This window comes from Arvicanthis niloticus, chromosome 16, assembly GCF_011762505.2.
Source record: "Arvicanthis niloticus isolate mArvNil1 chromosome 16, mArvNil1.pat.X, whole genome shotgun sequence".
NCBI lineage: Eukaryota > Metazoa > Chordata > Mammalia > Rodentia > Muridae > Arvicanthis > Arvicanthis niloticus.
The window spans coordinates 65341682-65365838 of NC_047673.1; the positions used below are offsets into that span (position 1 = coordinate 65341682).

The 24157-nt window shown below is 42.8% G+C and overlaps 2 protein-coding genes across 11 annotated transcripts in view; one reads left to right on the forward strand and one right to left on the reverse strand.

The window, feature by feature from the left end:
• The window catches only part of Rgs7 (regulator of G protein signaling 7), a 397792-nt gene extending 391471 nt beyond the window's left edge, over positions 1–6321 (reverse strand). For 6 of the 10 annotated variants that reach the window (XM_034520565.2, XM_034520564.2, XM_076914545.1 and 3 more), the window contains exons 1-2: positions 6051–6276; positions 4863–4986 (exon numbers count right to left, since the gene is read on the reverse strand). In XM_034520565.2, coding sequence (XP_034376456.1) covers positions 4863–4940 — 78 coding nt within the window. In that variant the 5' untranslated portion in view covers positions 4941–4986; positions 6051–6276. Of the gene's footprint in view, positions 1–4862; positions 4987–6050 lie in introns of all 10 variants that reach the window. The other 4 variants (XM_076914544.1, XM_076914546.1, XM_076914548.1 and 1 more) reach the window with 3 other exon arrangements.
• On the forward strand, positions 5152–18517 carry LOC143434583 (uncharacterized). The gene is made up of 4 exons (XM_076913743.1): positions 5152–5200; positions 5832–6581; positions 10792–10871; positions 14073–18517. Exons 1-3 carry the CDS (start codon positions 5152–5154, stop codon positions 10863–10865), a joined length of 873 nt encoding a protein of 290 aa, XP_076769858.1. The 3' UTR covers positions 10866–10871; positions 14073–18517.
• Positions 18518–24157: the final 5640 nt, after the last annotated feature.

Genomic DNA, 24157 nt, shown 5'->3' on the forward strand with positions numbered 1-24157 from the left:
AGACACTGAGGTGAATCTAGGCAGCAGAGACAACCTTCTAAAGGGCAGGCTGGTTGTCACTATGCCTTCAGGTAAGAAAGGCCAGCTGTCCCATCATGTTTGTGAAAACTGGACTCTTCTTACCCTTAACGACTGATCTGCTGCCACAACCACTATATAGTGGCACACTGATTGAGCACCCAGATACAGTGGATCCTCCATCAAGGTTGGAGCCTGTTCCCATCTCCATCAGATACAGTGAATCATCAAAGACATTGTTTTCTCTTTCGTAACTAAAATAAACAGCATTAGTGAGCTTTATACTTTTACCTTTAAAAGTTCTGTTTTGCATAGAAAAGTAAAAGACACAAGTGGAAGACAAATTGTTACATAAAGAAGATGAAGAGAGAGGAGGAGAGGGAAGCCAGGCACGGGAGAGGGCAAAGGACAAAGGCAAAGTGAGCTTGATAGGTTTGCTTTACTTAAAAGCCTGTTCCTTTCAATGTGGTGATGAAAGGGGAGAACATTTTTTTTTCTGACAGCTAAAGTATAAACGGTCGCTGCAATAATATCAGAAATTATTGGATATTCTGAACATTCTTGCTAGCAAGGCGCCAACATTACAGCTAAGTTGAAATACTGGCCCCAAGGTGCCCTAGAAACTTTGTTTTTCCAATGCAGGAATGTCAGCTGCAGGGAAGGAGTGATATATGCTGTCTAGGGAACAAATGACGGCCAGACACCATGTTTAGACAGCACTGAACTGAACTCACTCGGAGTGAGTTCCAACTGGACCATCATTTGCAAACAGTGTTGGTCACAGTAGATGTTTCTCCTAGAGAATCCCAAAACTGAGAACCTTGTTTTCAAATCACCAGCACAGAACAGAACTGAACTTCTGCCACCTCTACAAATGTGTCAAGAAACCGGTTCAGCTCCAAGGTGAGTTAGATCCAGACAAATCTCATGGAAATGGATCACTTACAACTGCAGTCTAATTAGTGCCCATCTGAAAGGAGCATAGAAAGTCCTAGGAATAAAAGAGTTTAACCCTCATCATTTTTACAGCTTTTAAAGATGTCCTAAAATATATCAGACAACATAACACTCTAATTTATTTCCTTTTTTTAAATAAAAAGGCAACATTGTAAAGCAAAGAATTACTAAAGCAAATATTTCATTGAGAACAATTTTAAAAGTGGATCTCAAGCATCAAAAAAACTCTAGAGAGCCTTCCTATTAAGCTAAAAGCTACTTGCAGACAACCAAGACTGACTTCTAGGTGCCTGCCCTGGCCACTAGGTAATACTGTCATACCCTAAAGCCTTTATTATGGTAGCATTTACTCAGCCTGGGGGTCATAGTTTAACATACTGAAGACTGTCTTCTGTAAAATCATGATGAGAGGCCTGAAGAGGCAACTCAGAGGGTAGAGTGCTGACCACACAAGCATAAGGACCCCGAGTTCAACCTGCAGTCACAATCCCAAAGTTGGTAAAATAGAGGCTGGTGGATCCCTGAGGCTCATTGGCTAACCTGTCTGGCCTAATTGTCAGGTTCTAGGAAAAAAAAAAAAAACTCCTAAGGAGACAGAGTTCCAGAGGAAGACCTATAGCTAACCTCTGGTGTTCATCACACACACAACACACACACACACACACACACACACGTACGCACGCACACATGTATGCATGCACACACACACAGATACACACGCACGCTTGCTCGCTCGCACACACAGGCTTTTCTAGGGAAAAAGGATGACTTACACTGTTTCATTGTCAGAACTCCTATAATCTGTAATCATCGTGGAAAGATACAATAAACAAACAGAAGAAAATGTCACAGCACAACATTCTGCCCATGCCACACTGGTGAGTGTTTACAGTTCCACATCTCTCCCGGCGTGCTTCTCAGACTCATCGATAGCCCATCAAGACAAAGTGGAAGCAATACCTATACCTCTGTCTTGAGAGCCAAAAGGGTCTGAGTAGACAGCACTGTGGTGAAGGGAGTGGGAGATGAGGGAGAACTGTCATCAATCAGGCTGTTTCAGATCACACTTTCAAGAACTGCACTTCAACAGTGAAGCAGAAGTAGAAAATTGGCACCAGTCAATAAAACAGCAATTTCTCTCTCTCCTCTCTCGGCCTTTATTGAGCAATGCTCTGTTAGGATTGAGGACTTTGGTAAACCTTTGGTCCACTTCCTGATTAATTGGTGTTATAGCCCAGAGCCTGTTCCTTCAGGAAGGGTAAGCTCTTGGAGTTTCTCAGAATAGATTCACCCTACACCCTTCTCCAATTGATTCCTATAAAAAGTTGGCATCCACAGAGAAGTTACCACGTAGAAGCCGGCTGTGCTGCAAAGGTACCACAAAAGAAGAGTCCTGGTGCTCTGTTGCCTGTATGCACAAGCATAGACCATTTTACACAATGGCTAACAAATGATAATGGGTCAAAGGCTTGTGGCTTTCTGGCCTTATTTATAAATCATTACTTACATCACACACATGCACACATACACACACACACACACACCACAAACTTACACATATACAAGAAAATGTTCAGACAGTACATATAGGCAATAAACTTACATAATTATTACACATTATGTATAAGATTTACTGCACTTGATTATGTTTTTTATCAGTCATGTTTTACCAGGCAACTTTTCCCTGAGCAAAAAGCTAATCAAGTCATTAGCAGCCTTAAGCTCAACCAGAAATAATGTTAAGAAAGACAAGAGAGAAAGAGAGAAAGAGAGAAAGAGAGAAAGAGAGAAAGAAAGAAAGAAAGGAAGGAAGGAAGGAAGGAAGGAAGGAAGGAAGGAAGGAAGGAAGGAAGGAAAAAAAGAAAGGAAGAGAGGAAGGAAGGGAGGAAGGAAGAGGGAGGGAGTAAAGGAAGGAGGGAAGGAGAGAAGGAGGGAGGGAGAGAGGAAGAGATGTTATTGAGAGACAGTCAGGAGAATGGTTGCAAGTTAAAGCCCACCCAAGGCTACATAGTGAGACTATGTCTCAAAGAACAAAAAGTTAGATTCCATAAAATCTCTATGAAGCCTACAAGTTTACATTTAAAACTAACAGCAATTTGAGACTATACAATTTATAAAGTAAATTCAAACTTAGCAATGTGAGTCAGTATAGCAAGTAATCAAATAATGATATCCAAGCTGTTTGTCAATTGTTTATAGGCAAACAGGAAAAGAATACAGCTATGTGACTTAACAAATATAGCTTGCTACCATAATTTCACCTCTAAAAGTACAGCTCTCCATACTGCATAACCTCCTAGGATAGATTTTTAAATTCTCACAACTTGCAGGTTACAGTATTCAGAGTCACACCAAATGAAATAAAATACTGTAAGTTACTTTAAAGTACCTAAATACCCCAATACACTTTCTCCTCTAGACCAACTTTATGTGTAAAATATGAAAGCACAGTTACTTCATTCAGTATACAGTTGTAACAGCAATGACTTAAGTTCAAGTGTGTGATAATCTTAATTCACCTATTTGGATAAAATGACAGAAATAGTCAACTAGTCCTTTCTTTTTTCCCCTTCATCCTGTGGTGTCTCGGACACATCTGGCTGCATTTACAAGTATATAGAATAGCACTATTCACAGGCTACAAGATAAGCAGTTGGTTTTGTGTCCAGACATCATGCATCTGCTTAGAGCAATATCGATATTCCCTCAGAGCATTCCTGGCTGCCTTCTAACATCTCTGGGCCACACAAGTTGGGCTCCTGCATGGGTTAAGGGAAGCACACAGCCTTTTCTTCTGTATTCACAATCAGCTCGTAGCTCACAGATCTACACTCATGCTGAATCCAGTGGACTCCTGCTAATCAAAACCCTTAATAACATTCTTGACCTCAGAGTCTGATTTCCACTTGCTGTTGTCAGTCTCAACTAATATAATCTGAGCCAAGACACACCCCAGGTAATATGCTTAAGAAAAATAATCTCAGTTAAAAACTACAAAAAAGATGCAGAAGTTACGTAAAGAATACTGCATCTTTAATTTTAGTAAGCTTGTTGATTATAACCGTTTTGAAGTTACCTAAGCAACCATTCTGAAACACATGCAAAACCCAAATGTACCTCAATGTCTAGTGCTGAAAGCCTGGCAGAACACTGTTAGATGTGTTTGCAGAAGGGGGGTGGATCTGCATTGTGCAGATTTATCCCATGATCATATGACACAATAGCATAGATGTTATAGATAAAATCACAGAAATAATACAAAGTGAAAGATTAGGTTAAGACCAAAAGAACTAGAGTCATTTAGCTGTGAGCAAACTCGCGAGAGCTTATACATCCACGGACATAATCATTCTCACCACAGACCTGCAAAGCTGTTGTTTGGTTTCCAAACTGCGGTACACTTAAGAAATCATTATGACCTAAATGTTTTCAAAACAGCTCCTGAAACAACTGCAAGGGCTGGTATTAAATCGAGTGGAACAACACAATACACTGAATAGCCAAACAGTGTAATTGCTAAGGACAGGTGACTAACAGTCGGCAAGGAATGTGCTAGGTCTCATTACTTCCTGTCGCTTGGGAGCATCTGATCATCTTTTAGTATAGTATATAATCATTGATGCTCTGGGAGTTCACAAAGTTAATAAATACTCTGATCCAGGCAAAAGAAAGGAGAAAAAGGAAGGAAGGAAGAAAACACAAAAGGAAGGAAGGAAGAAAGGAAGGAAGGAAGGAAGGAAGGAAGGAAGGAAGGAAGGAAGGAAGGAAGGAAGATGGATGGATGGATGGATGGATAGATAGATAGATAGATAGATAGATAGATAGATAGATAGATAGATAGATCAAGCTGAAGTTTCCTTTTTCCCAGATAAGTGAAGGATTCTTACCTTTCTGTACACCAGCATGTTGGGTGATTCATCTGCCACCCCGTTGCTGGTCTGTCCATAATTATTTCCCTGAGCCATTTCACCCAGAACTTGGTAGCTCAGATACAAGGATGATCAGTCTGACCTGCAAAGTATTAGAGAGCCTCCTGTGAGATCCTGGTAGAAGTCCTGGCGAGAATAGACCCCCACACACACACAAACACACACAAACACACTCATCTTCATGTTCACAGTACCCAATTCAAGGGGAGAATTCTTTCATTCCTGGTTTGACTGGACAACACAGGACATGGATGTTTTAGAAAAAGAAAAAGAAAAAACGGAAGGAGTTTACATCTGTAATAGCCCCAGTAAATTTCAAGAGACAACCTTCCCGTTAGAAATAGTCAGCTGGCTAAGGTTTTTGTGGACTTCATTTTGTGAATACTCTCTTTTAAAAAGTATTAGGTACTCACTTTAAAACCCCAAGGCTGGCACTTCCCTAATACCCACAGCTCTCTCTGGATACTTGCTGCTCCACTTGATGCGGTTCTGCCCAAGGGGCAGAAAGCCAACACCCACAGCAGCCCACTTTCTCCTAGTAGCCTGCTAGTTTCCCGTGACAGGCACATCAGAGGTCCCTTCCCCACAAGTGTTCTCCTGCACATGTTTCCTTTCCATTCCTCGGGTTCCTCACACAGCCTGGGCATAGGCTTTTCCACTTTCACCTGCCTTCACTGCCAGCCCATGGCTCCTCTATGCTCCCACCTCACTCAGCGTTCTAAATCTGTGCCTAACCTGACTAATCTTTGGAAGAAAGCGTCCAAATTAGGTCCAGGCAACCCCAGGCTGGTGGGAAGACAAGCCTTGGGCAATCACCTGGCTCACCTCAGAGAGCAAGCTAACTGCACAAGCCTGGAGCAATCGGCCAGAAAAGCAGAAAAATCTAGGTCCCATCACACTCTGCTCGGCCCTGGCTCTTGGAGGCAGCAAATGGCAGGCTGTCTTGCCCCATCAAGGCACTGGCCACACCGGGCAGCAGTTTCAGCACCGTGGACCGCGGCGTGCGCAGCGCCCCAGCCCGGCCGGGCGCGCCGCTCATTGGGGACCATGGCTCCAGCCGTCGCAGGGCGAGGACCGGGTGCGGGGCCGGGGGTCCTGCGGACTCCGGGTGGCGCCACCTCCTCCCCTCCCGCTCCCTCCGGTTACCTCCTCGGCCAAGGTCACGGCCCCGCGGCTCCCCTCCGGGCGTGCTGAGAGCAGGCGCTGTCAGCTGGCTGCGAGCGGAGCAGCAAGGTAGGGCAGCCTCATCACACTCGGAGCTGCTCAGGCCACCGCCACCCTCGCTGCGGTGCACAGGCGGCCCCGGCAGCCGCCGCTCGCGCCCGCTCCCCCGGGCCGCCTCGCTCGTTCCCTCCTCCGCTTCTCCTCCCGAGGACTGGGACCAGTCGAGCGCGCGCGGGAGTCGAGACGCCCGGCCCGTGCGCGCGCGACTGGGAGGAGGGAGGAGGCGACAGTCACGTGGGGCTGGGACGCCCGAAGGTGCCGGCTCGGATGGGCTTGGCTCCGCCGCCGCCACACCCCTGGGTGTCCCCGGCCTCCCGACCCCGCAGCTCCTCGGGAGCACAGGCCCTGTCCCCCGCGCTGGCCAGCCCACGCTCCCGCGCCCTGCCCGCGCCGCCGAAGGCCTGGAGGGCCAAACTGAGCTAAGGAAGGGCTTGGCGGAGGGTGGGTGGATGGGTAGGTGTGTGAATGGGTGGGTGGGTAGGTAAATGGATGGATGGATAAGCCCCCCTGCCGCTGGCAGGTCTACATCGTGCTCCTAGCGACCCTGCTGGCAGAACTAGGGAAGCAAATGATTGATAATACTTATGCTTAAGTAACAGCACAGAGAGATGCTGGAATATCCCAGAACTGAAACCAATGACCAGGACCAAATGACTCATCGGCAGGCCCCCCTCCTCATCCCTCTCCTGTTTGCCCGTGGCTTTCACTGCCTCCTTATAAGTTGGAAAAACCGGGAAGGAATTTGGAGGCCTGGACCAAAAGGGAACAATCTCACCACCTGTGACATTGAAGGCCCATGGCTTATGTCTGGCTGGTTTAACCTACTGGTCTAGGAGAAACTTGTCTTTAATCCTTGTTCTCTATTCACGGAATCACAAAGGATCTGGGGTTGCTGCTACCCCTGAACCCCAGGAGCTCTTCAGGTTCCTGCTACTAATTCCTCGAGGGTTAGAAGGACATTAAAGAGGAAATTTGTCCTTGTCAAATGTACCCAGCTTTCATTAGGAAGTTATAAGAATCTGAGAAGGCTTCCTCTGTGGCCGAGGATAGAAGATGAGTTAGCCAGTGTGGTTTTGTGTGTTTGTGAAACTAAACCTAGGGCCTCTGGCGATGAGCTGTATCCCTTTCACCACCCTCTCTACCAGCACTTTTTTTTTTTTTTTTTTTTTTTTTTCACTTTTGAGACAGTGTCTACCCAAGCTGGCCTTAAACTCAATTTAGCCCAAACAGAGTTTAGATTAAACATTCTCCTGCCTCAGCCTCTCAAGTAGCTGGGATCACAGACCTGTGGCATCAGAATTGGCTAGCCAGTGCCCTCTGAGCTGCTTGTCCAAGCAGGGTAAACCTCAGTAATCAAGATGGCTATTCAAATATCTGTCACTTTTCCAGCCCCGCCCAGGCTCTTTCAGGTGTTACTCAAAAAAACATTTTCCCAAGCCAGGTTACCCACAGCCAAGTTTGATTCTCCTTCTACTTTCCAACAGTTCCCCCCAAATCTTTCCATTGTTCCACAAAATTCTCTTTGTTTCCAATCTCTTCTAATAGTTCTTGGCATCCTTACTCTGGCTGAAATGGGCTGCTCTCTCCTCAGCCCCCTGCCTCTCTTCCTTTCTTTCCCCTTGCTCTCTCTACTGTCTGGATACTCGTGTGGCTTTAGACGGATAGATATGGAATGAGGCGCTTGGCATGCTTACCAGTTTGTCCTAAATGAAATGGCCCATAGGAGCCTGTAAGGATAGTTACAGTTGCCAGGAAAGAACTAAGGAGGGAGATCCAATTCAGGAGACAACTCATAACTCTGCCACTAGGTAACATTACATTTATCGCCTAAGAATTTCCAGGACTCACATTCTTCAGATTTAGACTCGGGAAAATAGCCTGGATATCACCAAATCCATCCGTATCTTAGATTTTAACATTCTCATCTGACATCATTTAAATTAATTTTACTATTTTCTCCATGAGCCATATATGTTGTAATATATTAGTTAAACAAATTAAATTCTTAAATGTGCATTTTATATGCCTCTGAGCACTAGGCAAAAGACCTACTTGTAGCCTCATCAATCCCCCAAAAGACATTTAAAAGCTTTTTCTTTATGTCTAACTTCAATAGGGAATTAAATCTAACTTCAATGATTTCACCAAGGGAAAGAAATTCAATTGTGTTAATATTTTTGAAATATTAGAAATAGCACCTATTTTTATAAATACCTATTTTTTAAAAAATAACTGGGAGCTTAGGCATCCTAAGTTATTATTCACTGACTCAGGTATCCATTTTTATTCTGAAAGTATTTGTTGTTTTATTTATTTACTGTGAATGAAAGATTCTTACTTTTCTACAAAGAATTTGATCAAACCCAGTAGGTAGCTTTGATCTTCAAGGAATGGCCAATCAAGTTTGGGAAAAACACATGCCCCCCTTTCTCCCATACCTTCCATCAACCCACTCAATAAGTCCCATAAAGAGCAGCCAGAGTGGCCACTTCAACTGTAAGTGCTATGTGATCTCTCTATTCACCACCTCCCAAAGGACTTAAGCCAGTAGTCAAAATAAAGGGTGTCCTTAATTTTGGACAGGTAGAATTACATGAATATGCTGCTGCCACCTCTGGGTTTCGTCAGAGTTTTATTTTCTGGTGTCATAGTTTTCTTTTGTTGCTGTGATAAAATGGTGAGCAGAACCAAGTTGGGGAAGGAAAAGGAATATTTTCCATCATCAAGGGAGGCCAAGGCAGAAACTCACGTCAGGAACCTGGAGGCGAAAACTGGAACAGAGACCTTGGAGGAGCTCAGCTTAATGGCTGGCCTCTGCTGGCTTGCTCAGCTACTTTTCCTGTACAGCCCAGGGATGGCATCACTCCTAGTGGGCTAGGTACTTCTCCAAAATGCCTCACAGATGTTGCCATAGGTCAAACTGATCTAGGCAATTCCTCAGTTGAAATGAATCTAGTTTGTGTCAGTTGACCAAAGCTAGCCAGCACACGTGGCCACTCTGCTCCAATCACAGGGTCTCCTTGTATCTTTATGCATTATAAGTGCACAAAGTCCATATTCTGGTGCCACAGGACATTTGCACTGGCTGTTCCTCCTATCTGGAATGTTCTTCCTGCCTATGTTGATATCATCTTCCATTCTTATCTCAAAGAATACCCCCTCAATGTGGCTTTTTGTGTTAACCCTAAATAAAACAACCCATCCTGCCCGTAATCCTTTAGTTTCTTACACTGGTTGACTCTGTTTCTTGTGACATGACTGCAGCTTGCTTACAGATGACTCTTGTCTTTCTCCTTTTTGAAAAGTTTAAGTTCAATGATGCCATGGACGTTTCCTCTCCTATTCACTGCTCCAGCCTCACACATGGAAGATCTGTCTGACAAAGAGTAGACCTCTATTTACTTATGAACTCAACGATGGGGCGAGACCATGAACAAGGTTCACTGTGAACCTCTGGGCACATGGAAAGAACAACAGTCAACGATACTGAACTCAGCTGAGTAGCATCAAGCCCCATCCTAGAAACTGTTGACCTGCCCTTCAGACTGGCTTCCTCTGTGTCATCATGTGAAGGAACAGATGCCCTTTCCACCACACACCCATGTCACAGAGGGATGCTTTGGGCGTTAATTAAATGGTAACATAGAGCATTTTGATTTTTGAGAAAAGAGCTCATTATTAATATGAGGCTATTTGCTATGTAAAAACAGTGAGGCAGCGCAAGCAGAAAGTGGAGAAGTGTGTGAAAGAGTATGCTGTTCTCAGCAGTCCATTGAGGGTTTACAGGATAATTGATTTAAAAGCGATATAAGGAAAAGAAGACATGGGGCTTTAGATCTCAAAGAAATAGCTTCTCTACAATCATCTTGCTATTATTTCTAGCACAATAAACTCATTGTGGAATGATTCTCCACTCCTGCAGTCCCTTTGGCCACTCTGAGGCCATTTTCCTGCTAATTATCCACACCAGCCTCAGACAAAAGAGAAATTAAAACTGGGATTTGTCCTTATTGTGTGTCTGTTTCTTTCTCTTTCCTGCTGAGATGTTTAAATTCTAACTTAAAGTAATTCCAAAATTATCCAGTTTTAAAATGCTGGCCACTTTCTGTTAGTGCATAATACTTGAATACATGTTACGAATAAGACTTTGAGTGATGTTCAGGATACAACTGAGAAAGTATTGAGATTTAATAACACCGCACTAGGGAATGCTTCCAAAGGCTTTGCCTTTGACTCCTATGCTTAAGTCATGGGAACAGCAAGAAAACAGCTTGACCAGCCTCATCTTCAGTTTTTTTTCAACTATAAAATAGAGTTCATATTCTAGGCCTTGCTTTTTGTTCTTCTGTGAAAAAAAAGTCTCTAATCTGAGATGCATTTGTCAGTTTTCTATCACTATAACAAATGTCAAATGTCTATGTGCATCAGCTTGGAAAGAGAAAATGCCTGAGTGTGTTCCTGACTTCAGAGGTTCAAGTCTAGAATCAGTTGACACTTTTGCTTTTAGTCCTATGGTGGAGAAATACATCATAGAGACAGTGTAAAGCCTGCAGAGCCACTCGTGTCTCAGGGGTGAAATGAATCAATGAGGGAAGGCCTGGGCTCCCGAGGTCACACCCTCAATGACTCAGACCTCTGTCTCAGTGTTCCATTCCTCTCACAGGCTCCACCACCTCGCAACAGCTCAATGCTGGCGACCATACTGCAAGTGCACAGGCTTTTGAGGGATGCAAGTAGTGCCTGGTAAGTCAAGCTTGGGAAGACAGTCTACACTGATGATGTTGTCTGGAACAAGAGAAACAGTGGCCTAGAAATTTACCATTGTTTCCTCTGGGAAGATGCTAGGAGCTGCTATGTCTCCTCAATATGTCATCAAGACTATTAAGTCCAACAGAGAGTGTGTCACGCTCAGTACGTGACAATGAGGAGGTAGCAACTATACAGCAAGAAAGAAGAAGTGTACATGAGGGACACCAGAGCATGACTACAGCAGGCCACCCCCGGGCTCTCATCAAGTGATGTCAGAGCTCAGCACTGGCTTGACGGGCAGGTGGCCCTAAAGGTAAGGAAGCACCAAGCATTCTCAGCTCGTTTGGTTTCCTAATTCTTAGCAAAGAACAAACCCGGATGTTCAAAGTAAAGAAAACCATGATTACAGTGGCACAGAGATGGACAGGGAGAGGTTAGGACTCCATTTGGGAAGAGAGAAACTGGGATTTGATGATGTGTCTACTTTCTTGATGTTACACATCTGGGAGAGCTGGGCTGAAACATAACTTACGCTTTCCATGCCAAACCTGGTATCTCACTGAATCTACCAGCATCTTGATCTAGAACATTCCTCCCAACAGAACTGTGAATGATTTCTTGTTTATAAGCTACCCAGTTTGTGGTAGTTTTGTCATAGCAGCCAAAACAGGCTGCAGTAGTGGAGGGAGACTAAATTAATGCAAAGTACAGGATGGGGAACATAATGATTGAACATCAGTGGAAAGAATAGTTGTCTGTTGGTTTTCTTTGTATTTAAAATGAAACTAATATTCAAAAGAACCACACATCTTCCCCTCATAACATAATATAACTGTATTACTAGAAAAAAATAGTTGTGTTGAAACAAAGACCAAGCAAATGTGATTGATACCGCCCTATATAGAAGAATCTAGAATGTTAAAGGTGTCGAGTGCTAAGGACATGCCCTGCCAAGATGAACTCCTAGCTTGTACTCTGTCTTATTGCACCCTGGTGCCTAGCCCAGTCTAGGGACACATCAAGAGCAAGATGAGTATTCTCTGAAAAAACAACTCAGCAAATCAGGGGACACTCAGTAAGGATGGTGCTCAAAGACACTGATGGCCTAAAGAAACAGATTTTTAGTCCAAAAAAAAAGGGGCTTAGTGATTCCTAATAGCTGTCATGTACATTAAAGAACTCTCAGATGGAAAAGGATTCAAACATAGTCTTTCAAATCCCAGAGGGAAAACTTAAATGTAATTGGTGGATATGTCAGGAAGCTAGGTTACAGCACAACATGGAGACATACTTCCAATAACCAGAGGTGTTCTAATGGGCTGAATCGGGAAGCGAGTTTGAAGCAATCTGAGGAGAGCTGAATGGCCTCTTCTAAAGCTCACTGAAGGATTTTTATTACTCTAAGGATTTGCTGGTTTGGGTGACCACAGAAGTTTCTTCCAATTTCCAGTTATCTGACAATAAAGTGCCATGGCCCAGAAGAAAGTGAAGCATTCCTCTTTTCCCATAAGGACTTAAAATGCTTTTAACTTAAAGTGGGATTAGATTGGCATGAAATATTTAAGATGACAGATGAGCTTGTAGTAAGTTCTCCCACTGAGTTCATTTAGGACTTTGTGGGTAGCAAAGAAATCCTCACGTGGAAAGAGAGGGCCTGTTTAGCTTTGATGATCAGCTATCAGGAATGAGGGTGTGGTGGACATGGCAGAAGCTGCAGACACTGTCACTACTGGCTAGCTTTACTCATCTACAGTTGCTCCCTCAGAGGATGCGGATCCTGTAGAGTCAGAGTAAGACATTTCTCATCATTTCAAATCTAAGACTCACTTGTTATTTTAGTCTCCTTTCCTGTGATTTCCTCTGGCTTACAAATTTTACTCATAAACAGTCCTTAGCTCTTCCAGCTGATAAGCAACAGCACTAATGAATTTATATTCATTTCCTTCCCGATGTAAAAATAGCAAAAGGAAAAACATCGAAGGGACAGGAATTACCTAGCATACCTATACTTGTTGTAAAAACTATTTTGAAATGTGTGCCTAATTTAGTTTATAATGTCTAAGAACTTGAAATATTATCCAAGGTCACTATTAACATAGGATGTTGTGACTGGTTAACCGATGATACAGCAACCTTTGTCTTGAACACCTTAGCTTTGCAACATAGATTAAGCGTCTCTAAGTATCCCATAATGTTTCCACCTTTTACTCTGCTTCATTAGGGATGGACATTTTCTAATTCTCCTTACATATTATGCTCTAAGAACATTCTTTTTCTCCTTGTGAGTGGTGGTGATTTAAATGAGAATGGTTCCCAAAAGTCCATGTCTTTGAATACTTGGTCCCTGTTTGTAGAACTATTTGGTAAGAACTAGGAGATGTGGCCTTGTTGGAAGAGTTGTGTCTCTGGGGGGGTGGGGGGGGAAGGAGAGGAGACAGGCTTTCTTTCAAATTTCAAAGACCCATGCCATCCCCAACACATACACACACACACACACACACATACACATACACACACACACACACACACACACACACACAGCCTCCTACTTGTTGATCAAAATACAAGCTTTCAGCTATTTCTACCACCAAGCCATACTCTGCTATCATGGACTTCAACCTTCTGAAACCATAAGCCCAAATTTAACTCTTTATTGGTCATACCATCTTATCACGGCAATAGAAAATTAACTGAGACATAGGTAATGCCAGGAATAAGTTCTCCAATCTGAGCAGGAAAATATCATTTACTTTTGATGGACAGAGTCTATTAACTAGATTCCTGAAAAATATTTTTCAAAGTACTTAGTCTACCCCGCAGCCATCTGCTGCATCCTCCCCAAGCAGCTAACCGAGTGCCTGGAGTTAGTCTTTTATTTAGTTATCTTATTGAAAGGCTGAGCATGTGTCACTGAGCTTTGCAAACACCAGAACTCTTGATCAGAAATCTATCTCCTGTCTGACAAAAAAAAAGCCTTTACTCCTATTTTTTGTTGAGTTACCTAGAGTGCTGTGTGTTGAGAAGAAGCTGAGCACAAGTAGGGAATCATCACACGTGCTGCCACTGATTATCAATCCCTTCCTGGAAAGGGATATGACATCAAGGACCCAAGAAGTATCTTGGCTTAAGGCTTTCCTCCTTTCTGGAACTGATATGTGATACTTATCCTGAAACCCACTTCTCTCTCTCTCACAGAAGCACAAGATACACTCTTAATCATGGCTGAAGTGGTTCTACCCCAGACCACATCAGAGCATTAGGAGACTTTTCATGAGGAAAGACTGAAGCCTCCCTGCTGAGCTGCTGCTGGTGGAGAAGGCTCAGGAAAGGGGCCCATAGGCATCCCTGCTGATCCCACAGAACCTTCCTCAGAAAGAGCTGCTCACTACCTGCCTCACCCTATGTTCTGTAAGCTCCTGTACTATGTCTGACAAGTTTCTGAATGGACACACGCAAAGTGTTCTGAATGACAAATCATTGAGTCCACAACAAAAACCATGGAAAGCTCGGAAGTAGCTGAGACGTTCCTTAGAGCCTGTGGGCTCACTTTCTTTGTCCCTTCCAGCTATCCGTTCAGGGAGTTTTTCGTTTAGGTTTGGTATAGGTTTTGCTGTTTTGCTTTGCTTTGCTTTAGTTGGGCTCTCGGTATTTCACCGTGAAGCCCAAGCTAGCCTGCAACTCATTTTGTAGCTCAGGCTGACTTCAAACGTGTGATCTTCCTGCTTCTATTCCTTACGTGTGCACCACCATGCCTGGCAAGTCCTATAGCTTAAAACGCCATAAATAAACTGAGTTTTTACACCAAGCTCTTATTCCTACCTGCTTGCTGTACATCTCTGAAAACTAACTATTCCTGTTGAAGTGGATCCAAAACAGAACCAGTTTCCCCCCTCCCCCCCCACACAGCCCTTAAATGATTCCTGTCTCAGTTTCCCACCTCTAATCTCTTTTCATTTCACATCTACAGAAGCAATTACAATGTCTTATTAGCAATCTCAAAATAAATACCACACCAAGCTAATTCGATTTTCCCTGTCCCTCCTGAGAGACATTGGAAGTTGAAGACTGACCACTGGGGAGGGTGCATGGGTGAGCTGCCCATGTTCCAGTGGCTAGCCCCACTCCAGTGCTTACATGGTGACTGTAGTGGAACTCTGTGTATCATAAAACAAAAATAGATGGCAGTGGAAGAGGGTTTGTTAGGAAGACGGAGGTGACTTGTGATTTGTGATAGAAATACTAGAAGAATCGGTGAGTGTGTCATCAGAATGCATTACATACGTCTATAAAATTGTCAAAATAACTGTTTTAACAAAAGACAATTCAATTCTACCCACTGTGCTGCCTCCTAGCCAAAGCCTCTGCCATCTCTTACCTCAAGCCCTTAAATGGACTAACTAGTCTCTCTGCACCCATCTTTAACCACTTTAATGCGTTGTTGTTAAAATGCTTTCCCCAGGAAGTTAACTTTTTGTTATTACGATAAATGCTTAAGATGATCAACTAATAGAAAGGAAAGACTTACATTTGAGAGTTTCCAGCTCACACACCTTGGTGCTTTGCTCTACGGCCTGTGTGATAATACCTCATGACAGAAGATCATGATAATATAGCCACTCACCAGGCCACATGAAGTCACAAAGAGGAAAAATCTTGAAGACTATTCATACCCTCCAAGGACACAATCTCAGTAATCTGAAGACCTTACATGTGTCTTCACCTCTCACAGTTTGGCATCTCTCAATGGTGTCAAAATTGGGAGCCAATGATTCAGCACACTGGCCTTTCAGAAACATTCTAGACCCTCACTGTAGCCATTCCTTTTTGTTCAGAGTACAAGGTATAGGACAGCCCTATCTAGAGCAGCCACTTGAGAAAGCAGGAAGACAGAGAAAGTAAGGCAGCCAATGACAAACGGCCTGACTAAAAGTCAGACAAGGATAAGTCAAGAAGTGCACAGAATAAATCAGCTCCCCTTGAATCTTGCAATAAAAATAATTAGAATGTTGGTCCTTTAAATGTAGTGTATACCAAGTAAAACCTTTGTCAATGCCAACACCACTATATAAAAGCTATGTCAAGAATGCAAGGATAACTCAGCATGAGAAAGTTTTTCAACACAACACACTAATAAACATATCTATTCAGATTGAGAAGAGGATACAGCAAATTATAATTCAGTGGCATGCTTAAGGCTTTGGGTCAAGGACACTAGAAGACCAAAGAAACAAAACCCCCCAAACATTTCCTCAACTTCCTGTCCCTCCTCCAAGACCAATCAAAGAAATAAGAACATCTTTCCTGAGGCCTCGAGATATTATTCAAACAATCCCCTGCATTTCTGTGTCAGAGCTGCCCATAAGAAATTCTCTGTCGGACCCAGGAGTCACTCCCAGCCTGGAACACTGGTTCCTTCCGGTCTGGGCCAGAGCACTGAGCAGACCTTGGGTGGCAGCTCTGCCTCCAACATCCAAGAACCCAGAGGAAGCAGGGATCCCAGGCGCTCTAATTTGGACAGTGTCTTAGAAACTAGTTCTCAGATCTGAGGCCTAGATCAGACCTCTGCCAGGTCTGCTGTTGTGTGGACCCGGGATTCCACCTGAGACATACTGGAAGTTCCACTCAATCCAGATCCACAGAGGAACAAATGAACTCAGAGCTTCAGACAACGTTTCCTGAGATATTCTAGAGGAGACATTGCACCCAGAACAGCAGACACCTAGCTGGACTACTACCTTGGAGGCACCATATCCTGAGGCATCCTAGAGGTACCACTATAATCAGTGCAGCTGGAAAAGATCACAGAGACATCTGGACCCCTAGGAGATCAGACACAAGCTAGATAACTAGAAAGACAGGCTGCAGTCAGAGACAGCAAGTACAGGCAGCACTAGAGTTAACCAGATGGCAAAAGGCAAGAGCAAGAATGTAAGCAACAGAAACCAAAGTTACATGGCATCATCAGAACCCAGCTCCCCCATCAGAGCAAGCCCTGAACACCCCATCACACCAGAAAAGCAGGAATCAGAATTAAAATCACTTCTCATGATGATGATAGAGGGCTTTAAGAAAGACATAAATAACACTCTCAAAGAACTTAAGGAGAGCACTGGTAGACAGATAGAAACCCTTAAAGAGGAAACACAAAAATCCCTTAAGGAATTTCAAGAAAATGCAACCAAACGGGAAAAGGAATTAAACAGAACCATGCAGGATCTAAAAATGGAAGTAGAAACAATAAAGAAATCACAAAGAGACAATACCCTGGAGATAGAAAACCTAAAAAAAAGATCAGGAGTCATAGACACAAGTATCACCAACAGAATACAAGAGATGGAAGAGAGAATCTCATGTGCAGAAGATACCATGGAAAACATTGACACAACTGTCAAAGAAAATGCAAAATACAAAAAGCTACTAACCCAAAATATACAAGAAATCCAAGACACAATGAGAAGGCCAAACCTAAGGATAATAGGTATAGATGAGGGGGAAGACTCCCAACTAAAAGGACCAGTAAATATCCTCAACAAAATTATAGAGGAAAACTTCCCTAACCTAAAGAAAGAGATGTCCATAAATATACAAGAAGCTTACAGAACTCCAAATAGTTTAGACCAGAAAAGAAATACTTCCCGCCATATAATAGTCAAAACATCAAATGTACAAAACAAAGGAAAAATACTAAAAGCAGTAAGGGAAAAAGGCAAAGTAACATATAAAGGCAGACCTATAAGAATTACACCAGACTTCTCACCAGAGACCATAAAAGCCAGAAGATCCTGGACCGATATCATACAGACCCTAAGAGAACACAAATGCCAGCCCAGTCTACTATACCCAGCAAAACTGTCAATCATTATTGATGGAGAAAACAAAATATTCCATGACAAATCCAAATTTACACAGTATCTCAACACAAATCCAGCACTTCAAAGAATAATTGGTGGAAAACTCCAACACAAGGAGGGAAACTACAACCTAGAAAAAGCAAGAAAGTAATCTTCCAAAAACCCCAAAAGAAGAGAGTTACACAAACATATCTCCACGGATGTTAGCCCAGAAGCTTGGATTATCGAAGACTCAACCCACAGGCCACATGAAGCTCATGAAGAAGGAAGACCAAGAGGGGATGCCTCAGTTCTACTTAGAACGAGAAATAAAAATGCTCAAGGAAGCAAATAGGGAAACAAAACATGGAACAGAAACTGAAGGAGGGGCCATCAGGAGACCTTTCCACCTGGGTATTCACCCCATGTACAGCCACCTAATCTAAATACTATTGTGGATGGCTGGAAGTGCATAATGTGAGGAACATGATATAGCTGTCTCCTTAGAGGTCAGCCAAAGACTAAAACACTCAGAGGACAATGTTCACAATTAACCACTGATATGATCAGGGGTTTCCCAATGGAGAACTTAGTGAGAGGACTGAAGGAGCAGAAAGGGTTATTGACCCCAGGTGGAAAGCAACAATACCAAACAACCAAAGCCCCCCAGGGTCTAAACCACCAGCCTGGGAACACATAAGGAGGGACCCAAGACTCCAGAGGTATATGTAGGGGAGGATGGCCCTGTCAGACATAGGTGGGAGAGGAGTTTCTTGGTCCCATTAAAAAAAATGAATGAAAAATGAATGAATGAACACACAGTGGGGGGGGGATGTGAGGGCGGGGAGGGGATAGTGAGGGGGGTAGGTGTGGTCACTGCCTCATAGAAGCATGAGGAGGGGGATGGGATAGGTTTCTGGGTGGTGGGAGGAAGTAGGCTAAGGGGATAAAATCTGAAACGTAAATACTATAACCAATATTAAGAAGCGGGGGAAAAAAAAAAGTCTTCAGAACCAACATCTTTAAAAAAAAAATGTCAGCGCCCTGGGGGTGGAATTTTTTTTTTTTTCTCTTGATACTAAAACTTGTTCTGAGAATGGTATATTGCAGAATACACAGCCTTGGTGTATCTACTCATCAAGCATACTGAGCAGACCTGCCCAAACCTCTGATGTCCTGGAATTCCATCTGGATTCAGTGAAGACTTACTCTCCCCCCCACCCCTCTTCTAAAATCTCAACGCCCTTAATCAGCTTGAAGAAGTTAAAGAAGAGTCAGCGCCCCTATTCCCTGAGCTTGGGGACTAATGTGGTTAATAATGGTCTGTCTTTCTAGGGACAAGTAGTGGTTTTGTTGGAACAGGGGGGATTAGCTAGGACTTACTGCATAGCCATAACCTACTGGTAGAAATCTGTATACTTATTACCAAGATGAATTTATAAATTCTTAAATGGTACAAAATTTACTTTGATCTCAAATTTAAGGTTTTCATTGGTACGAGCCTCTTATTAATATAAAAATGAGATGAATATTGATACACTCATGGGCATTGTGCCTGTATAACACATTTAGGAATACAATGCCTAGACCCAGCCCTTTTTTAACTTTTTTAACTGATTTGGGATGGTTAACCTATGAGTTAAGGAACTATAGCAAATTCATATTTTTGAGTTTATTGTTAGGGTGCTTTCCATATTTTACTTAGAAATAGCTGAGAGGAGTTAACAGAAAACAGTCCAGGTTACCTTACATGGATAGTTGGTTTTCAAAACATCAGAAGTCCATAGAACTGATGCTACAAATATTTATATATTAATGTTCATATTGATTAGAGACCTGTCTGCTCCTGACAGCTTCCTGTCGTGGATTCTAAGAAGAAATTGAGCATCCTTGGAGTTACTCCAGTTGTGTGGTAACAGCCACTAGGCAAGAATTGCCTCTCTCCATCTACAGACAAATTACTGTCCAGAAAAGGACACACATGCAGAATAGTCGACTGATTATATCTGCCTAGACAGAGTAATCAGTCCTTAATAATCCTGCATCACCAAGGTCTGTCAGATGATTCTGGGCCAGAAGGCTGAAGATTTGATGCTCCAACGTTCGGTAGTATAGGGGCTTTTCAGGTGTTCAGAGGTCTCTATAAATTGGCTAAGTTTTAGAAGCTATGCTTTGTGCTTCCCACAATTATAGTTAACTCAGTCATTCTGGATTTCTGACGGGGTTGAAAACTTATAGCTATTTACAGTAAGAGAAAAGATTTGAGTGGATGGTAGTCAGCTGACATTCATCCTAAAGCCAGGTTCAGAACTAAATGTTTTAGTTAGGATAGATGACAGAGGTGCTGGTTAGTCAACAAAATGATGGACTGGATATTAGGACTATCTTGTACCTCACTGGTACAAATTGGCATAATTATGCTCTAATTGTATTTTGAGAGAAAAGTTTCATTTTAACAGTAAGGGTGATGTGTAGGAAGAGCTAAGGTAGGAGGAGTACTGGGAGCAAGAAAAGGAGTAAGAAGAGGAGGAGAAGAAGGATAGGAGAAGCTAGGTGATGAACGAGAGAAAGAGGGGGGAGACAAGGAGGCAGATATTCATGTATCTCCACCAGTCAAAGATTGTTATTATATCTAGGTCGGTCAGTGGGTTACACCTCTGATTGAACAATTCCAAACTTATAACGCTTATGATTAACATTATTTAAAAAAAAATGTATAAATGCAAAAAGGAAAAGGGGGCATGTGATAGGGGTTTTCCAAGGGGGGTGGGGGGGGAATGGGGAAAGGGGATGGCATCTGAAGTGTAAATAAAATATCTAAAAAAAAATATATATATATAGTTACATAATTTTCCTCTTCCCTCTGATCCCTTTCATATCCCCCTTACTGCCTCTCAAATTCACAATCCCTTTGACTTTGATTACTGTTGTTACATATATATGTATAAATATATAAATACCTCCTACTGAAAAAAAAAAAGAAATTCTCTGTCATACCTTGATTGAGAGTAGGGCATAAGACTGAGTCTGTCTAAATATCCTCATCCCTGTACCTGGAAAGAAGAGGAACTGTACAGAAAGACAAGAAGACTCTTGACAGATGACTTCCCCTTCAAACAATTTCACTAGTCCTTGCTCTTCTTGTCCACTCCCATTTCTATAATACTATTCTTCATCTAATCTGGGCATAAAAGTGGAGTTTTCTCTAAGTCTGAATCCCTGATTAGCTTATCTTTTGTCCCTAGCATGTTAGCTATGACCCTTACGAGGGTTGAAGGAAGACATTGAGAAAGGAAAGAACATGTGATCCTTTCAATATATCATTGCATCCTTCAGGACAGGCAAGCTGTGTTGTGGTAACAGATAAACCCTTAAACCTTAGTGGCTTAATGGAAGAAAAATCTTTTCCCCACCAACAAACTATCAGGGAGCTGGGAATGTGGCTTGGTGGTACACTGCTTGCCTACCATGGGTCTGGTGTTTGTTAAAAGAAACAGATTAGTAAAGGTACATTGAAAATAGATTTGATTTTGGAATTGCTGTGCACACATGTGTAACACACCATAACTTGGGATGCTAAGACAGGAGGATCATGGGTTTAAGGCAAGTCTTATCACAGAAGGTTTGGGAGACCTCATCACAGAAAGAGGAAGGAAGGAAGAAAGGGAGGGAGGGAGGGAATGAGGGAGGAAGGGAGAGAGGGAGGTAGGGAGGGAAGGATGATGGAAGAAGGGAAAGAGGGAAGGAAGGAAGGAGAGAGCAATTCTAAACCACCATTTTGACCATATTCATGGATCCTCACCTTTCCTGGGCATTCTTATCTCAGATCCTTTTGTAAAGAATGACAAGTCCCAGAAGTGCCATCTCTAACAATCCTTTATTTTTTCTTTTTTTTTACTTTTCCATTCTTCTCTCATATATTGCATCCCTGCCACAGGTTCTCCTCACTCCTCTCCCCTGAGTCTTTTCCTCCACCTCCCCTTTTCCCCCGATCCAGCCCTTCTACCCTCCCTTTTAGGAAAGAGCAGGCCTCCCAGGAACGTCAAACGAACAGCTACAGTAAGACCAGGAACATCCCATCACATCAAGGCTGGATGAGGCAACCAAGTAGGAGGAAAAGGGCTCCACAAGTAGGAAAAAGAGTCAAGGACAGCTTCTGCTCCCACTGTTAGCAATTCTTAGTAAATCTGATTTGCAAGAAAATTCTGCCATGCTTACCCTCCTCTGTAAAAAAAAAAAAAAAAAAAAAAAGTCCTTTTCCAGAGAGTCGCCCTCTGTCCTAAAAACTCTGCAGAGTTATTGAGAAATATGTCTTAAGGCCTTATAGGGAAAAGCAAGCACACACACACACACACACACACTATTGTGTGAAGTAGGAAGAAGCTGAGGTCACCTACTTCAGGGACATATGATTCCACTTTCCTGGTATCCTAAGCTCGAACTCTTCATAGCTGCCTCTTCACGGCAGTGTGAGTGTGTAAGAGGAAGCAAGACCAAGACTTGACCCAATTCTCCCGTATAAGAGCTACACAACTCTACCCCACTGGCCTCAGTGATGTCATTCAAAGCAGATGAAGGTAATAAAACCCACCACAGGAGTATGCTGGGGTTAAACATAGAACAAAGCCTTTGGTCACCTGACATGTGAGAGGATGCTAGGGAGCTGAGTTCCTTTCTTCCCAGACTCTTGATAAAATAGTTTCAGCCATACATTTTACTTCAGTAAAAAGCTGGAAGAGCATGGGCACCCAGAGGTGGCAAGTATCAGTGACTAGGAACATCCAAATGCCTTCTCTTAGCCTAGCAGGGTGGCAGCTCTCAAGAGCTGAAGTAGCAGGACAGCAAGATTGATTCCAGCCTGTGATACACAGTGAAATCCTGTCTCAAAACAATAAAAAGGAAAAGAAAGAAAAATGGAGCTTTTGGGTGGTGCTGGAGATGCACAGATGATGCTAATGGCATTTATAGGGTTCTTTGGCCTTCTTAGGAGAAAGAAATTAAATAAATACAAGCAAAGTTCTATTTAGATCATTCTTCAAATGCCAAGCTGAGCCACCCTGGAGCTACATAATGTATTCTTATCTTTCTTTCTTTGCCCTATCTCCAGGGGATTCCCAAGGTCAGTACTTAGCAGAACTGTTGCTGTCACCAAAAATAATGATGGGACAACACTCAGGACAACCTACACTAGCAAGGTGCATAGATGGAGAGCATCATCTGCTCCCGGGAACAGATTTAAAGAGACAGCAATACCTTCTTAGAGGAAACTTGCTTAAAAGGCATGACCATAGTGCTAGACTCATGAGTTGAATTTAATTATGCTCTAATGCCACTACCTTATTCATTTCTCTAATGCACTATCGAGAACAGTCAGAGCCATTTAGTAATCTGCAGAGCCCCTTAGTGATCTTGAAGTGCATAATGCCCATTGGCATTGAGAGGTGGCTTGCAGTGAATGAAAATGCACCTTCCTGCACTCTAGATGAAGGAGTAAGAGGTCTCTACACTGGAAGCAGGAGCCCTCAAAAGCCTGTGCTTCTCATCTCATTCCCAGCATTGTAAAGACAAAGGCCAAACCACTGACCACTGGCCCTAGATCAGTGTTCTGGACAATGGTCCAGATCCTTCCACTACTGTGTGTCTCCTTGGGACACTTGACTTTCCGGAAACCACAGCACAACTCTTGCGTAGCTGATTTCTTCTGAGAGATCTGACTGGGTTGAATTTACTGTCAACAACCAAGTATGCTTCGCATGCAACTGGTTCTCCTAGCACTGTGGACACTGTGGTGCAAGGACCAATTGAACATGGGAGTTCAAGGTCAGTCTGGGCAACTTAAAAAATGTACTGTCGATTTTAAATTATAGCTAGAAATTGCAAAATATGAAGTGCAAATAGTTGTGACCTCATACTAAATAAGAGAGGAGGAAAATTACAAAATTAAGGGAGAACCTTCAAAACAGAAGCAAAACTCTGCCAATATCCTCCATAGGGAACATGGAAATAAAACATCTAATGACAGAAAATGATAGAGCAGCATGGTGGCATATATTGATAACCCTGGCTACTTGGGAGGCTAAGGCAGAGGGATCACATTTTGGGCCAGCTTGAGCTACATAGTGAGACTCTATCCCCAAAAAGTAAAAGGAGGTTGGCAATGTAAACTTAGGGGGAAAGCACTTGCCTAGCACAGGTTAAAACTGCAATATAGGAAAGACAGACAGACAGAAAGACAGAGAAACAAAGAGACAGAGAGACAAAGAGACACAGAGAGAGAGAGACAGAGAGAGAGGAATAAAAATGCATGTTAGAAATAAATCAATATTTCTTATGAAATGACTTTCTTCTGAGAATCAATTGACTAACTATTTTGAAGAAACTTATTTTGGAACATTTTGCAATCCATGGAAATTTTAATAAATAACAGTTTCTTGTTTGAGAAAAAAACAG

Coding starts and splice junctions, on each gene's coding strand:
- LOC143434583 (XM_076913743.1), top strand. CDS start 5,152: ATGGATGTTTTAGAAAAAGAAAAAGAAAAAACGGAAGGAGTTTACATC. Junction 5,201..5,831: donor AACGGAAGGAGTTTACATCT/GTAATAGCCCCA, acceptor TCTTGGAGGCAG/CAAATGGCAGGCTGTCTTGC. Junction 6,582..10,791: donor GGCGGAGGGTGGGTGGATGG/GTAGGTGTGTGA, acceptor TTCCTCTCACAG/GCTCCACCACCTCGCAACAG.